Genomic DNA, 17,205 nt, shown 5'->3' on the forward strand with positions numbered 1-17,205 from the left:
TGCAGTGGCCAGATCTCAGCTCACTGCAAGCTCCGCCTCCCGGGTTCACGCCATTCTCCTGCCTCAGCCTACCGGGTAGCTGGGACTACAGGCGCCCACCACCTCGCCCGGCTAGTTTTTTGTATTTTTTAGTAGAGACGGGGTTTCACCATGTTAGCCAGGATGGTCTCTTATCTCCTGACCTCGTGATCCGCCCATCTCGGCCTCCCAAAGTGCTGGGATTACAGGCTTGAGCCACCGCGCCCGGCCCAGAGTTGTAATTGTATAGAGACCATCAAATTGTCTTTCCATCTGGCGGGAGAAGAGTGATCACACGTCTGAATACAGAGATAATCTAGTATCAGTATACTCAGTGTTCTTGGGATTCCTCTACCTATGTCCTACCCTTTTATAGCCCCTACCAATCAGAACAGTGAACACATTGCAGATGTCTTGTGCAGGCATCTTTTGATAAAACTGCACAAGAGAAGTTCTCTTTGTTCTAGATTGCCCTCCCATATTTGCAAAAGTTTCTACTCCCTTATATTGTATTCCTGTACTTAAGGTTAGACAGTAGACCAGTGATGCTCACCTGGGAGTGATTTGTTTTCCTCTGGGGAACATTTGGCAATGTCTAGAAGCAAATTTGGGTGTCATAACTTGAGAGACAGTGGTACTGCTGGCATCTAATGGGCTGCTAAACATTCGCCAATGCATAGCACAGCCCCCACAACAAAGAATTATGGGGCCCAAAATAAGGAATAATGCTCAGATTGTGAACACTGTAGTTAGTGAAGTGTTGAGACTCTTCTGAAGTGATAATGGGCTTCAAGAAAGTTTTTAATAACCAGTAATGTAATTTTTAATAACCGGTAATAAAATTGTAAAGTATTGAAACCAATAAAGTTTTAATAACCAGTAATTATAATAGATCTCTTGACCATGAATGAATTTGTCAGGGCTGTTATTTTGTATTATTTAAGTTTTTGTTTTGTTTTAAAGGTTAGATTTGAGGGAAACCTTAAAATTTACCTTAGGTTAGTTGGAATCTTAATTTGATAGGTGAGGAAACTAACACCTGAGGAGGGCAACTAGTTAAATATTTGTTAGACTGTGGCTTATCTAATAGCTTATTTCTTTGATAAGTTACTGATTCTTTTGTGTTTTGCAAGTACCCATGTTTGTGACATGAACTGTAATTTCAGAATCATTAAATGCATTTTAAATAGGATCTTTGACAGCTTTGAAGTAATTTGCAGAGCAGATTGGATTGCTTTAGTGTAATGTTTCTTGGAGAAAGACTTGATTTGTCACATTTATTTGCATCTGAAAATGGCGTTTGCTTAGAGATTCTTAGTTTCTGGGATTCATCTTCATCATAGACATGGTTTAGAAGGTACTTTTGTGTATCTTTTTTGGTGGGGGAGAAGGAACAGTCATGTCTAAGTCACTAAACCAACAGTATGTAGTTTGTAGAAGGTTTGTAAAAGCATGATGTTTATTTCTAACTTGCATGAGTTACTAAGAACATAAACTGCGAACTTGCCTGCACCTCAAGAACAAATACTTTATTTAGTTGTCTTTATTAAATACTCAATACAAGTGTCTGAGCTAAAGGAACCTTATAGATCACTTACTGTAATCTTTTTGTCAACAAAGAAATTGAAGTTTGGAGAGATTATCTAACTTATCCAAAGTCACAGACTTAGGGTTCCAAGATAATATGAAAGCAAAAAGGGGGAGGTCTAGATATCTCTTCCTCTAAAGGACTGTGTCCCAGCTTGTGTGACAGGGGAGACCCCATGTAAGACAAAGGTCCTCACCAGAGGTCTGGGCTGTTGGAATCTCTTGTGTTATATCTCAGTTGGCCAGTTGGAAAATGAGCATGTATCCACACACATCCAGAATGCACAGCACCGTGCCTCTGCATTTACTAGGCACTGGGAGAAGTCTGTTGCATGAGTTTAAAAACGTAAGTCAAAATGCTAAAGGTGAAACTGAGATGGAGAGGAGGTGGCATAAACCAGAATGCCGAAGATAAGAGTTGAGATGCGAGAGGAGATGGCACAAGAAATGTTACATCTCTGACACAGAGAGTAGGGTTGGATGTCCACGTAGGCTTTTGCTCCTTCCAGGGACTCAGATGAGGAGAAGGTTGCCTCTACCTCGCCCTGTAGTTGTAGTACCAGCAGCTGCTGTGGTGCTCACACTGCCTCAGATGGGACAGTGATCCTGCAACACTACTAAACCAGATGATCAGCAAGCAAAAAAAATCTTTTACCATAGAAGAAAGTTTATGTTGAAAATATGGAATGGAGGTATCAAAAAGAAATGTAGCCATTTTCCAACAGAAGTCCATTTTCAAAATGATTTAGGAAATGCTTTTCTTTACATGATACATTGAACTAACACATTCTTTGTTAGTGGGCATGTTCTTTGGAGAAGGGCTGAGGGAGAGCTAAAGGGACTATTTATTATGGGACATTTACTTAAAATATTTGAATAACCACAAATAAAATTCTGTTATAGGCACCACAGGAGAGAGGAAATGGAAGGAAGCCAGCTTTATAGTCTATGACTTAAATACTTGAAGCCCACTTTTAGAAAGTTGTTCTAGTGTTAAATAAGTTTAAGATTTTTCTTTATTTTCAAAATGTTTCCAGCAATTGGAGTCAATGCTGCTTTTCACTTTTTTTTTTTGAGGAAAAATTTAAGCCTGAGAAGTTGCCTTCTCAAGACTGTCTCTTTCTTTACCTGTGGTGCGGTAAAGTTGCGCAGTCCAATATTTGGCATGGTGCTGCGGTGGCCGTTCGCAAGCGTTTTGGTCAGAAGATCTCTTAGGTTTCGTAAGAGTATTAATGACCCCAAGGAGCTTTTGTTCATCTTAGTTATATGTATAGATACTTCCCATATCAGAAATTAAAACTAAGAAATGTTTAAAACATGAAAATATACAAACTCTCAGACCAGTGATGGCAGATGTCATTGCTTTGGAAAGCTCTATTGTAAACTCTTGAAGGAAAGAAAGTGAGAAGGCAAGTAATGTTTTAAAATTATTATGAAAATAGTTTTGTCTCGTAGATCCTCCTGAAAGGATCTTGTGGACACCCAAGAGTCTGAATCAACACTTTGAGGCCCACTGGGCTGAGATAACTGTGTGTTGCTGCCAGATTGATTTATAAAATAGGTCTTTTGTTTCCAAAATCAGAACCACTTTTAGCTCTTTTATTTATTGAATATATGTTCCTGAGTTGCAGAAAAGTTATGGTATTTTCACCTGTTGGTGCTCAGGTGAAAGTCTGTTTTCAGGGCATAAGAGACATTTTAATATCCAAAATGAAAATTTAAGGTGAAGGAGAACATTTCAGAATCTGCTGTTTATTACGGTAAAGATACTTGTTAGTCGTGTTGGAGCCAGTTGTTTCTAACCAAGCTGTATCTGGTGAGAGTTTGTGTAACACCATGTGTGGATATTGTACAATTGAAGTTCAGTGGCCTTCCCTAAAGGCATCCTCTTTTAAAAGGGATTTCTGCAAAACCAGAATTCTCTCTGAAATATGCAGAAAAACTGGCAGCTATGTTGGTGAGGCTCCTTAGTGCTGCTGTTGCTGTTAGACAGCATAATTAACTTTAGGATGCTAACATATGCGAAGGATTTATGTCTCTAGAACCATTTCCCAGGGCAGACTTACCAGCTTCTTTCACTTGTAAATCTTTCCACTTGCCTTCCAGTATCTGAAGAAGGGTGGCAGACACATCTACGACTGGAAAAGTAGTGTTTTGGAATGTATGTATTATTTTTACAGGGAGTTATCTTGTGGATTATCTATCTACATGTCCTGTTACAAAGAGCTAAGTGAATGGTACCTGATTTCATCCTCATTTCATCCTGACCTCAGCCCTATGAAAGTAGGTGTGGCCTTGTTCTCATTTCAGGTAATTTACCTAAGCTCAGTAGCAGGTCTGGATAAAGTCCAGAGGCTGTCTTAACTCCAAAGTCTAGACTCTTCCTTTATAGTACTCTGTTTCCCTTTTACCTGTGAAGATGACGGAAGGAGAGATCAGGAAGAAAGGGGATGACTTGAGTTGTGAAATTTTGATAGGATTAAATTTGAGGGAAATTTTTAATTTTCTGATACAGAGCAGAGTGATTCTCTTGAGTCGAGGATGTATGTGGGAAAGAGTAACCTAGAATGGGACTAGGACCCCCTTCAGGTCACTTAGTAGCTCCTTGTAGATGGGCCAAAGGATTTGAGAAATGGAAGAAAAGTGTTTACATGAAAGAGGAAAGTACTATTTAAGAGACAAAAGAACTGCCAAAAAAATACTGTTTGGGAAGCAGAGGGAAATTAATAATCTCCTGAAACATATGATCTTGGTAAAGTGACAGTTGAGTTTTTAATTACCCATATTATAATGATGGTTGGCTTCAGTCAAGTCATGAGGTCATATAGGTTCCTTGGTATATAAAAAATATAATAGAACAGAGTATATGGGTTAAGTGAACAGAAAACAAATTGTATTAATCATCAAAGCCAGAGACCAGTAGCGTTTACTGGACAGTGCTATTGGGATAAAACAACTCCAATGCTTTCACACTTTAACACTGCTTTCCTTAGAAGTAAATATATATGTTGCCCAACTTAAACATAGATTGTATTCCACAAACATATTTGCAATTTGGTTATTTAAAACTTGGAATACGTTATCTTAGACAAGTCCAGACAAAGATTTAGCCTCAGTATGGCTTTAACAAGGTACTTTTGCAAAGAAGAAAAAAAACTTGTATGCAGTTTATAAAGCATTTTCACACATGTGACCCACCTAGTTTCCTGCAGTTGGATTTTACTACCATTCCTATTTTGTTTTCAGAATGTTTTAGTCGGCAGGTGTTACAGAATAACAGCTGAGTTGTATACTTTGGTAGGTTCCAAGGTGGGATATATGCATTTTGGGACATCAGTAATATAAAAATCCAGTCATTATTGGATGGGGTAAAATCTGTCCTAGCCAACCCAGTCCACATGTGTGTGTCTGTACAGTGTACATGTATATGACCTTCTGGATGTAGGGACAGGAAAACAGGTCATGTGAGAAGGCTAATTACAGTATCATAATGTGACCTATCATAAAGAATCCTGATAAAGGGTGCATTCAGTGGAGAGACTTGCCCAGAGTTGTTAAATTCTTGAAGCTGCTAATTCTTAGACTAATAGATTGCCAAAGCAAGGAAGGGTTAGGGGGAACATAAAAGCAGCATACAAAGAACTCAAGGGCTCGATGTAAGCTGATTTGATGAAGGCATTTTGTAGGCTGTAAGGAACTGTGTTAATTGTAAAGTACCTTTTGTTTGAGATGGATGGGTTTATTGTCTTAATTCCACAACCCGTGGGTATTTTAATTGAGAAGTGAAATGCCAGGTGGAATTCGGAAAGTGAGCAAAATGGACACATGGTTGGTAGTTTATGAAAGGCTGGACACATAATCAAGGAAAGGATGCAATTTATTAGAGACTCTTCTTGCTCTTTATTGCCTGAATCACAAGATGGCTTTTTCATCTCCTTGCTTGTTGTGGTAGCTGAGATCCAGAGAAGTATGTGAGAAATGAGCAGTAAGATCTCACGTTGCACAAGAGGAAAAGGAAAAGAGTAGTACACAGGGGAAATGCCTCTTTAAAAAATAACTGTTTTACCTGTGCTCCCTGAAAGTGGTATCAGTACGCATACCAAAGCAATCCAGAAAAGGTGTCTTGTTTTCTGTTCTCATTTGTGGTTGTGTACATTTGAACTCTCTGAAGTTTTTCCTTTCCAGACACTAAGGATGCCCCAAATAAAGATCTGCTTCACTTTTTATAGGATGGACTCTTCTGAAATGTTAGCTACTTAAATGCAAATAAATATTTTCCTGATGATGTGTATTATTGTAGTTTCATTGCACATTTTCATTTATATGCTACTAAAATGGCAACAATAAACCTGTAAAATATTTCAAGAAGACACCCTTTTCATAAGAAAATACAGTCGTGAAGAAGACACAAAAAGCTTGTTTGCTAAATTTATGAGGGAAACTGTTTACTATCTTGAATCTCTGGTCATTTTTGTTTTGTTTTGTTTTGGAGATTGGTAGTGCTGGTGGTGGTGATTGATTGGTTTTAATTTGAGACTTAGACACCAAAAGTTGTAGGCCATGGGCTCTGATCTAACATTTACTGCTTACCTGCTTGTTTAAGGTTCGTTGGGGAAACTTGAATAATCTCGGAGACTAAGCTGTCAGCTTCGTATTGAAGAAGTGACTTGCCACAACATGTTGAAAGTTTTGCCCATTAAATGAGTGCTATTTACAGTGTGTTGTATGACACTTAGAAGACTTCATTAAGCAATGTGAATTTGTGGGAAGTCACTGTTTCTCACCGATCAGCAGTGTTAAGTATCATAATATGGGTTCATTCCATACAGAGAATGTTCCAAAGGCAGTGGAAAGCAAGGAAAACAGTCTTGCCTGTTCCCCTGCCCCCTTCTTTTTTCTTAAGGACAACCAAGTAGTCCCCTTCTTGCCAGAGTAAGGCATGGTGAGGCTAACAAAGGTGGCAGTGCTGTTCTCAGGGAGGAGTCTAGCTAAACGGTAACTTGGACCTGAGTTTTTCAGTCCCTAGTACCCTCATCACCCTTTTCATCTCACATTGCCACCCCTGACAAACGCACGCCAGGCTGCGCTCTTCAAAGGCATAATTGTAGAGTGTTCAAGGATACTTGAAGATAAGAGGAGTCCATGAAGAGTCCAGATGGAGCTGAACCTTGGATGAATTTCTTACTCTTTCTGCTCCTCAGTCTTCCTAATTTGTAAAATGGAGATGACAATTCCTCCTTGAGGGCATGTTGTGCTGACTCTGACTTCTTGATGTGCCTGTCCTGTGATAGCTTTGAAAAGGTTCTGCCTCTCTCCCATGTTAGGTACATTTGTAATGTTTAACCTGGAGAGCCTGGCACAGCATCCCAGGAGTGGAGTGTGGGAGTGTGCATAGCTCTGAATGGAAAATTGGACTTTCTCATTCTTCCACTTGCCATGCAGCGAAGAGAGTATTAGTCTAGAAGTGGGGAAGGGGACAGATTGCAAGAGCCGCCAGAACATCTCTGACAATGTAGCTAGCATCTTTATATGGGAGGGCTCAGCCTGGTGGCCCTTGTATTTTTCTTTTCCTTCGCCTTCCAAAAGGTGAATTTCCCTACCTCATCCCCTGCTCCCCAACTCTAGGAGTACTGTGTCATTTGTTGGGAGAACTAGTTTGAAAAAGCAGTTGCACTAGTTAAGATGATAAATGCTTACCTGTTGTTGAGGGATTTGGGTGGGGAAGTGGGGGGCAAGTGATGGTTTAAGAGTTAGGTTGTCACTTAAGGACGCACACAGGACATTCGGAACACAGCAGTACTTTTCAAACAACACAGGTGGTTTAGCAGATGCCCCATTTTTCTTGGTAATAACTAGATCCCAAATAGTCTTGTGTCCTTTTCATTTGTGAAATTTTGGTTTGTTGACCAACAGAGGGAGAAACACTTCATCATACTAGTCAAACATTTTATTAGGAACGAGTGAGACTTTCACCCAGTTGTGCTTATATGTTGCATTTTAAGAGGACTTACAGGTGAAATTTACCTTTTGTACATACAGACTTCATCCTGTAGATACCAGATTGTGTTGCATGCACTGAAGAATTCTGAGTGTGCATTTGCTGAACTGTTGAATGATATCAGTGGCAGAACCATTCAGAGGGCACCTTACCTGTTGTCTACAGTGTGCCAATAAATATTCCTGGCAGATGGGCCATGTTTTAGGGAATAAGCCATTTTGGATAAGCATGATCTCTGGGTAGTGGAGACCTGCTTCTTTTAGGCATACTATATTCATGCTATTAAGAGTAATTTGTGAGATGCAAGTAAATTTCCTTTTCTCTCTCGTTCATCACCTGCTCTCTTTTCTCCTATACTGTTAGTGCCTGCTACTCACCAAACCAGGCACTGCTTTTGATCTCCATGGTTCATTTAATCTCTTTTCTGATTTCTCTTTTCCAAATTCTGCTCACGACCCCTACACTACCTCTGCCGTGTTGCGTGCCTCCCTGGAAAGGGAGAGACCAACTGAGAGAACTTGCTCAGATTGTCCTCTTTTCTAGTAAAAATGTCACTTTATCTTTACCTAGCATCCCTCTCATGTCTCAGTAGAAAGTGTCCCTATTCCTTTCCCTAGGCCTTTTATTTGTGTTCTTTCTCTCCCTTTGACCGATGATTAACCCCTCTGTCTTGCGTGCCCTCCATCGTTCTCCCTCTTTGATTGTACAGCATCATCCATGACACTGTTTCCTACAGAAATCCTCCTCAGTTTGCTTGGGTAATGAGCAGAGCAATCCCTTACTTCAGCATCACAGTTCTGTGGTGAGGAAGAGCTCCTGTCCTCTTCCTCTGGCAACCTTCAGGCTCTTAATTCTTGCCGCCCTGATCCCACATAGCCTGCTCTCCTAAAAGTCACCAGTGACCTCAATCTCCAAAGCTTGGGCCCTCTTCTCAGTTTGCATCTTACTTTGTCTTTCTCTGCGGTGTTCATTTATTCATCCAGTAGATAATTTTATTGAGTACCTAGCACTGCCTAATGCCATGATGACAAAGATGATTAAATGTGGTCTTTGCTATGGAGTAGTACACAGTTGATTGACAGTTACAGTGTAACGTGGTAAGTGACAACTTTTATAGGTTGTCCCAGAGTAAGGCAGGCTCCTCCGTCTCAGATTGGGTGGGCCTGGTGATTAGGCTGAGATTTCTCTGGGACCAAGCACCTGGCTTACCTTTGCTTCTCGTGTTTAGGATAGTCTTAAATTGGTGTTCAGGTGTCCTCTCTTGTTCTTGGATCGGATATCTCTGGCGTAAAGTACCCATGTTGGCTTAATTAAAACTCTTCTTCATCAGGGTGTAGTTTCTCATAGTTTGAATGGTTTATTCACATTATTAACTCTGGCTACGGTATTTCATTTTAACACCTGAATATTGGTTAATGTATGGTAGTTTATTTTAGCACCAATTTAAACTGTTTGGTAATCCCTGTAGACAGCTGATCTGTGTCGCCAGTGAGTGCATGTGCAGTGTCTTGTAGTGGTCATTATTTTTTTAAGTATTAACACAATCATGCTTCCTCTTTAAAAGGAGTAAAATGTGTTAGAATGACTACTGCTGCTGTTAGAATCTGTGAAAAAGGGAAAGTCACCTTTCACCTAGGGGGTCCTGTGTGTTTCTTGGAAGAGAGGGGCTTAGAGTAAGTACATGCCCCTTCTCCAGGGTGCTTTCACATGTGTTTGAATCCCTTGTCACTTGTGATCCAGGCTCAGGTAATACAAGGTTTCGTGGTATGCCATCCCATGACCAAAACTTGTATTGCTAGAGACCAGTGGTAAGCTTGCTCTGAGCTTGCTCCTTTTTCACAGTGTTTTCTTGCAAAGTCATGACCAGTACTGAAACACTGAGAATATAACCAGTTCCTTCAATGCTCAGATTAACTGTGATACTGTCATGGCATAAGCATCTGTCCCCACCTGTCCTGTGGCCCCTGTCAGCTATATCATAGCCACTGCCCAAGGGGTGCTCCAGTAACCACACTTGGCTTAGGGAGCCAGCATGTCATGTACCTAGTGGCTCTCATTTTGTTTCCTGGTAAAGAATAGCAAAATTGGCCAGGCGCGGTGGTTCACGCCTGTATTACCCCAGCACTTTGGGAGGCTGAGTTGGGTGGATCAGGAGTTCGAGACCAGCCTGGCCAACAGTTTGGTGAAACCCCGTCTTTACTAAAAATACAAAAATTAGCCAGGCATAGTGGCAGGCACGTGTAATCCAACCAAGCTGCTCAGGAGGCTGAGTCAGGAGAATCGCTCGAACCTGGAAAGTGGAGGTTTTAGTGAGCCAAGATCATGCCACTGCACTCCACTCTGGGCAACAGAGTGAGACTCCACCTCAAAACAAACAAAAAAGAATAGCAGCGTTAGGTAAGAATGCAGCAGCTTTGTTTTGGGTTTTGTTTTTAGGTTTTTGTTTTCTAATCCTCCACCACTGACTCTCCTATTGATGAGTCAGACTTGGTTTGTCCAGTTATTTTTCTCCTGGGGAATTGGAGAGGGAGCTATCCGATCTGAAGGAGACTGTTACATTGTGGCAGCCAGTTGTTTTACTTTGTTAATGAACCATTTCTATATTTGTTTTCCATCTTAAACTTGGAAAGTTTATTATATTGTAAGTGTCTATCTAGATGGGAATGTCTTGGAGAATTAATATTATGTAGAAATAAAGCATAGGCATTCCTGTCTCCCTTTCTCATTTAGGGCTGTGAATGGTCATGCATTGTGAAAGTGTTTGGCATCTCTTAGAATTTGTGAACAATAGTGCTAAGAGCCAGTGTCAGTTGGAGATTGGCACAGACATAATGGTTTATGGCACAATGAATGTGTCACTTGTGTAAGTTTTTTTTACAGTGACTTTCAGTCTTCACTCCCTTGGGAGCTAGTATGAGCTATAGTTATCTTTATTGCTCTATATATGTTGTCTGTGCCAATCACAGAGCTGCAGGGGAGCAGAACAAGTTGGAATAATTAGATTGAGGAGTGAATGTCACACTTCTAATTTCATTCTCTTTTCAAGGGATTACTCGTGTCCATTTAATAAAATGAGATTAACCCTCTGCAGCAGGAGTATTTGAAAGCTGTCAGTCAGTATAATCTTGACGGCTTGAAAGAAGTAGTGTTCTCAGCACTTTTAGAAACACTGTCATGTTTTATTGGCTCAAAGACTATTTTACTGCACAGGGATGTGTATGTTAGTGTTATCACTTGTGAATGTATCATTTCCTTTGAAAAAGGAAAAGTTTAGTATCCATACTAAATAATCCATACAAAATCATGCAGAAATAACACGTACCATATAATTTAGTTTTGAATTGGCAGATATCAGTAATAAAATACCCAAGGAATTGTGAGACCAGATACAAATGTTAAAAAAAAATTATAAAGCAAATAGTGATATATATTTTTTGAACATTTTAGAAAACCTCGGATCAATTCTCAGCTGGTGGCACAGCAAGTGGCACAGCAGTATGCCACTCCACCACCCCCTAAAAAGGAGAAGAAGGAGAAAGTTGAAAAGCAGGACAAAGAGAAACCTGAGAAAGACAAGGAAATTAGTCCTAGTGTTACCAAGAAAAATACCAACAAGAAAACCAAGTAAGTTTCTGATTAACAAAGTACAGGATATTACTTTGCAAGTGAATTCAAGATATCTTCTCAATGCCTGTTTTTTGTTTGTTTGTTTTGTATCTCCCTCATTTAGACCAAAGTCTGACATTCTGAAAGATCCTCCTAGTGAAGCAAACAGCATACAGTCTGCAAATGCTACAACAAAGACCAGCGAAACAAATCACACCTCAAGGTACTTGGAAGCTAGAATGACATACTAAATTACCGCTCTGATTTACTTAATCGTAATCATGAACCTGGGGTGGTTTTGTGCCTTGGGTTTGTAGGCTAGTAATTTTACAGTGGTCTCAAACTTTGCTGTCTGTGCTTGTTGATTGATTATTGCTAAAGCTGAGCAGCACACTTTGTAGTCGGCTTTGGCATGTGCGGTAGGCAGTTCAGATTCATTGCCACAGTGTCGTGAAGTCTTGTGTGTATTGATGACATTCTGCCAGAAGCTGTTTTTGATCCATAACTTATTTAATTGGCTCTTCCCCTGTGGTGTTCCTTCTAGGCCCCGGCTGAAAAACGTGGACAGGAGCACTGCACAGCAGTTGGCAGTAACTGTGGGCAACGTCACCGTCATTATCACAGACTTTAAGGAAAAGACTCGCTCCTCATCGACATCCTCATCCACAGTGACCTCCAGTGCAGGGTCAGAACAGCAGAACCAGAGCAGCTCGGGGTCCGAGAGCACAGACAAGGGCTCCTCCCGTTCCTCCACGCCAAAGGGCGACATGTCAGCAGTCAATGATGAATCTTTCTGAAATTGCACATGGAATTGTGAAAACTATGAATCAGGGTATGAAATTCAAATCCTCCACCTGCCCATGCTGCTTGCATCCCTGGAGAATCTTCTGTGGACATCGACCTCTTAGTGATGCTGCCAGGATAATTTCTGCTTGCCATGGGCATCTGGCCACCAAGGAATTTCGCACCCTGACGATTACTCTTGACACTTTTATGTATTCCATTGTTTTATATGATTTTCCTAACAATCATTTATAATTGGATGTGCTCCTGAATCTACTTTTATAAAAAAAAAAAAAAAAATCTGCTGTGCACAATTTTCCATGTACATTACAACTGGTTTTGTTTTGTTTTGTTGCAGGGGAGGGTTGGGAGGGGAGGGAACTTTTATTTATTGTGTTCACAAACTCCATCCTTTCAGCATATCCTTTTAAGTTTAGTTCTTTCTTCCAGTTATACTATGTACTATCAGTTTTGATATAACTATATATATATAAATATAAAATTATATATAAAGGGTTATTTGAAACCAATCCATGGCAACGCTGGTGCTTGATACACTGTGAAGTGAATACAACATTGAACAGTTACAGATCTGGGACAGTCCCTTCTATGAAAGTGCTGAAATTTAACTAAAATCAGTCTTACATGAAGTATGTTCCAATCCATGTGGGAACTTGACTCTCTCATCTGTCTAAAGAATACTGGACGACATAAAAATATATATTTTTTAAACAATGTGATCTCAAATTTAAAGACTGCTCCAGATAGCCTGCATTTGCAATGGAATAACTGACAAATCACAAGTGGTTTAGTTGGGGAGGGCTTTGATCATTCAGAAGTAACTAAACTAGCTCCAGAATGCCAAGTATTCGTGTAAATTATGGTTACATGTTATCATTTGCTGTTCTTACATAAGTACTCATGAAAATATGGTATTCTGTAACTCGAATTCCATCCTCCATTTTCCAGACCTCTACTCATGTCTGAGGTAAATCTAGAAATTGTTTTAGTTTTAGGATTGAAACGGTCTATAAACTGTATTTTTGGTCCATGCAGGAAGCTGTCCCTTGTTTCTACATGACATTGCAGTGGTGGTTTCTGTAATTAAAATTTGTTTGCCTCATGTCCCTTCGTCTCATAAACCTTCACTCTACCGATTCAGTTGTGAGCATTCTTTGTTTTTCCTTCTCAGAACCTACTATGAGTTGTTTTACTGAACAAAGGTTATCAACCACACATCTAGTCCTGACATGGAGCTTTTCAGTGTTTGGAGACGTTTCTCAATCTCCTGCTGTGGTAGGAACTCCAGTGGTGAATGGCTTGCGCGCCTGCAGCCAGAGTTGCAGGGAAAGCTCGTACTTACTGCGAGCAGCATGTAATCTTTTTTCTTCCTGGACGTAAAGATAGCTTGAATAAACTGTTCTATTTCATTCTCTTCACTCTTTTTACTGTCTTGCAAAAAAAAAAAAATAATAATAATAATGATAATCGAAGACCACTAATACAATTCCACCTCTCCTTATTAAAATAATTTTTTAAATTTTTGTTTTGCTCTTGTTTGGATGTGGGGTCTCTCTTCTATTTGACTTTTACATTTAGATACAGAGTTTGTAGTACTTCAGAGACATTTCAAGCATGAGAATTTGAGGTTACCTCTCTTTATTTGACGTTTAGGGACTCACGGGAGGGCAGCCTAATTTGTAATGAAGCACCACATTTTGGTGTTAAAAACCTGGTTTGCTTAATAATAGAAGTAATTTCTGTCTGTGGAGGCAACAAATAAAAAAATTAACAGCTTGAATTGAGTAGCCAACAGGAAAGGTTCCTTTCACATTTACATTAAAACTATTCTGTAGTCACTAATGTACCATAATTTAAATTCTTTTCTCAAAGGTATAGATTATAAAGCAGTGCCATTTGTTGCTGTGGTCCTATTCTCAAATGCATGGACAATGTTCTCCCGTTTTTAAAATAATGCTTGTGTCTGGGATGCAAGCTACGCTTATCTTTTAAATACATTTTAAGGTATTTATTAATGAACCAAAGGAAATCAGATGCTTTCTTTAGGCATCAGAATATATAATACAAAGTGATTTGACTATGAATTTTCAATCCACATTTTAATATTAGTGGGATATTGCAAAGACATTCCTTCTAAAGTTTTAATATTCCTTTTATTAAGGGTCTCAGGGAGGGTAAATTAGTCAGCCATATTTATTTTCCAGAGGTTTAAGGAATTGCTGTTTTAACTTTTAAAAAAAAAAAAACTTAAATGCCACCAAACTCCTGTAGGTTGCACTGCTTTTTGAACCAATAAGTGTTGGTATGCACTTTGTTCAGACACACTGTGTACTTTTCAAAACTAGTTTCATGTAAAGTGATTGGACCCCATAGATTAGTGGAAAAAGCTGATTAACCAGCTACTCATAGGCTGCTAATTCATTCATGCCAATGTTTTGGTTTTTCAGTTTTGCCTCCGTGATAAATTAAAGAATGGGGAGGGGTGAAGGAAGGGGAGGATTGCTTTAGAACAAGTGGCATGAAATTACCATCTTCATAGAAACCACAGCTAACAGTGGGAGTTATCTAAGCAATCAGATGTGATAGGGCCAGCCCTTTAGTTGCTGTGGTGTATTCTGTTGGGTAGTGAGGTAGTAGGTACTTTATAGACTTTTAATTTTGGAAATTGATGACATCCCTCAGGCATGTATTCTGGAAATGGAATTCCTGTAACTTCCTGTGTCTGCAGTTTGCCCTACAATTAGTAGGCAGCGTGTAAAAACACTAGTGTAGATTATAAAGATATATATTAAAAGAGGACCAGAAATACTTGGTATTCAGTGGCACAGAAAGCAGGTTAAACAAAAAGCACAGTGTTATGCTTGCAAGTTTCCATTTGTTTTAATACCACGCAATCTTTTACACTCGTGCGTGTGCACGCGCACAGAGCTTACCTGACTTTGCTCTGCTTGAGTCATGCAGTTAAAAAAAAAAAGACATCTTGACACCCACACAATATTCTAATCAAAACCTTTCAGTTTCAATCTGGATATTTAAAAACATTGGCAGAAGCTTCTGTGAGTTTAGTTCCACTAAGATGTTTCACCTGCCTTATCAAGACCATTCTCAGTCTACTTTTTTAAGCTACCGTATCTTAAATTATTGAAAATTTATTAATTGCTGAATATATAATAACCTTTGCTTGTATGTAACCGAAAATGGTTTAAGAGCCAACATTTAGAGTATGACAATGGAGCTGAACAGTTTTTAATGCGCAAGCAGTTCTGTTCTTGTGTATGACTTGTAACCTTAATTTACTGTGTAAAGATGGTTACATTATTTCCTTAGCTTTGTTTGTTGGAGACAAATAGAGAATGCTTGTTAAGTATGTCAAAACAATCTTATCTTGTGAATTTTTGTTAATGTATTATACGAGCTATATTTTTCATTTGCCCAGAAAGACAGCTTGTATAACGCTTTTGGAAGTTTCTGCTCTGTAATGTCTTTAGAGCTGACAGTCTGTTAGGTTTGTTTTTTTTCTTCATGCTAAGGTGTCAGTTGGTGGTTTTGTGAACTGGTCAAAAATTCACAGGTCTTAAATGTTTTGGGGGAAATTTATATTGGACACTGCTCTTTGTCTAGCAAATAAAAGATGTTAATATATTCCTGTTACTGGCATGTGCACGACTATGTTATTAGAAGCCACTTTATCATTTTCCTGCTTTAAATAGAAATGTCTATTTATGAATTCTGCTTGTAGTTTTTTCACAAATAAAATAGTAAAATTTACATTGGAAATCTCTATTTTTGTGTGTATAGATTTTAGCCTTTAGAATAATAGTTAATTTTTAACCTGTGGAATATTTCCAATGTGAATAGGGAGCTCACTTTGTATTTTAGAACTTGTTTATCAGAAGCTGAAGTAGCTGGGTGCATAAGTACATGCCTCAATGATGCAAAAGAAGACATAATTGAGCAAAAGAATCACCAAAATTTGAAAGAAAATGGACTGCCTAAGTGTAACCTTTGAGATAAATTGCAATGATGTAAAGGAAGGAAATGGGATTTAAGGAAAGAAAATGGAGATGATGCTAAAAATTGCTAATTGAGGACTGAAAATCCTCAGAAGACAACCCCTGTTTCTGGCCAACCTGGAGTTAGGTCAACTCTGTCTCAGAGATGTGAATAAAGTGTGTTACTAACCTAAAAGCCACACAAGCTCACTTACTGCCCCATGCTAGGGAGACTCCTGCCTGCTGCTGCAGGTGCTGAGGCACACCAGTCTAGAACCTTCCAAAGAATTAAGAAACCACTTAAAACACGTCAAGATCCATCCCTGATTATTTTGTCCTGGGTCTCCACCTGAACTAGCGCCGGAAGGAAAAGAGTGTAGATAACGCAGGATGTTGAGCTGAAAAATGGGTCTGTTTTGATAAAACAAGTTCTGTTCTTCGTCCTCATTTTTTAATACTGAACATGACCCAAGTTTGGCCCCTCAAAAGTCTTGGAAAGGATCTGGAAGGGTTGAAGGACAGGGATTGGAGGGGGTCTCTGATGTTTCTCATAGGGCATTTTGGATACACATGTGCAATCTGCTAGCCCCGTGCCCCTCTGCTTGCTTTTGTGCCTGAGGAGTTCACTGTGAGGGTCCCCACTGCTGGTGGCACTGGTACCACCCTTTGGCGGAGGATGGGAATTGTCTCCCATACCAGGTGTGGGCCAAAGCAAGCACTTGGCCTTTACAGGGGGAGGCACAAGGAAGAGCAGTTTCTTACCAGTTGTGTGGACGGAAAGGGAGGCAAAAAGGTTTTCTCTAGTCCTCAGCCAAACTCTAGTGTTAACACCAAGTGTCCAGACCCCCTATTGAGAAATCTCATGGATAGAGTGTGACAGGATCATGGAAGCAGCTCTTGCTCAATTATTCTTGATCAAGGGTGGAGTGGCGACTTCAGCCAGCAATCTGAGGCTTGTGCTCTCTGATTTCATAGCCATGCAATGTGGAAATGGAAACCAGCCAGACTCCACCTTGGGCAGTGAAGAGAACTTAAGGGACGTCCACGCCCCTGACCTCCCAGTGGTTCTGGAAGGCCACTCCTAACCTTCAAACCATAGCAAGGAAGGTTAGAGCAATCTTTGTGTTAGGATCAAAACTCCTGAGAAAGTTGTTTGCTAACCACGGAAGGAAGCCCACGGCCTGTCTTTAGGGCTTCTGT

At 39.8% G+C, this 17,205-nt stretch overlaps 1 protein-coding gene across 1 annotated transcript in view; it reads left to right on the top strand.

Moving 5' to 3' along the window:
- Positions 1 to 15,781, top strand: part of RYBP (RING1 and YY1 binding protein) — a 100,028-nt gene extending 84,247 nt beyond the window's left edge. The window contains exons 4-6 of the mRNA XM_017892154.1: positions 11,051 to 11,227; positions 11,334 to 11,432; positions 11,754 to 15,781. Of these exons, the coding sequence (XP_017747643.1) occupies positions 11,051 to 11,227; positions 11,334 to 11,432; positions 11,754 to 12,006 (529 nt within the window). The 3' untranslated portion in view covers positions 12,007 to 15,781. The remainder of the gene's footprint in view (positions 1 to 11,050; positions 11,228 to 11,333; positions 11,433 to 11,753) is intronic.
- Positions 15,782 to 17,205: the final 1,424 nt, after the last annotated feature.

This window comes from Rhinopithecus bieti, unplaced genomic scaffold, assembly GCF_001698545.2.
Source record: "Rhinopithecus bieti isolate Rb0 unplaced genomic scaffold, ASM169854v2 scaffold_21542, whole genome shotgun sequence".
NCBI lineage: Eukaryota > Metazoa > Chordata > Mammalia > Primates > Cercopithecidae > Rhinopithecus > Rhinopithecus bieti.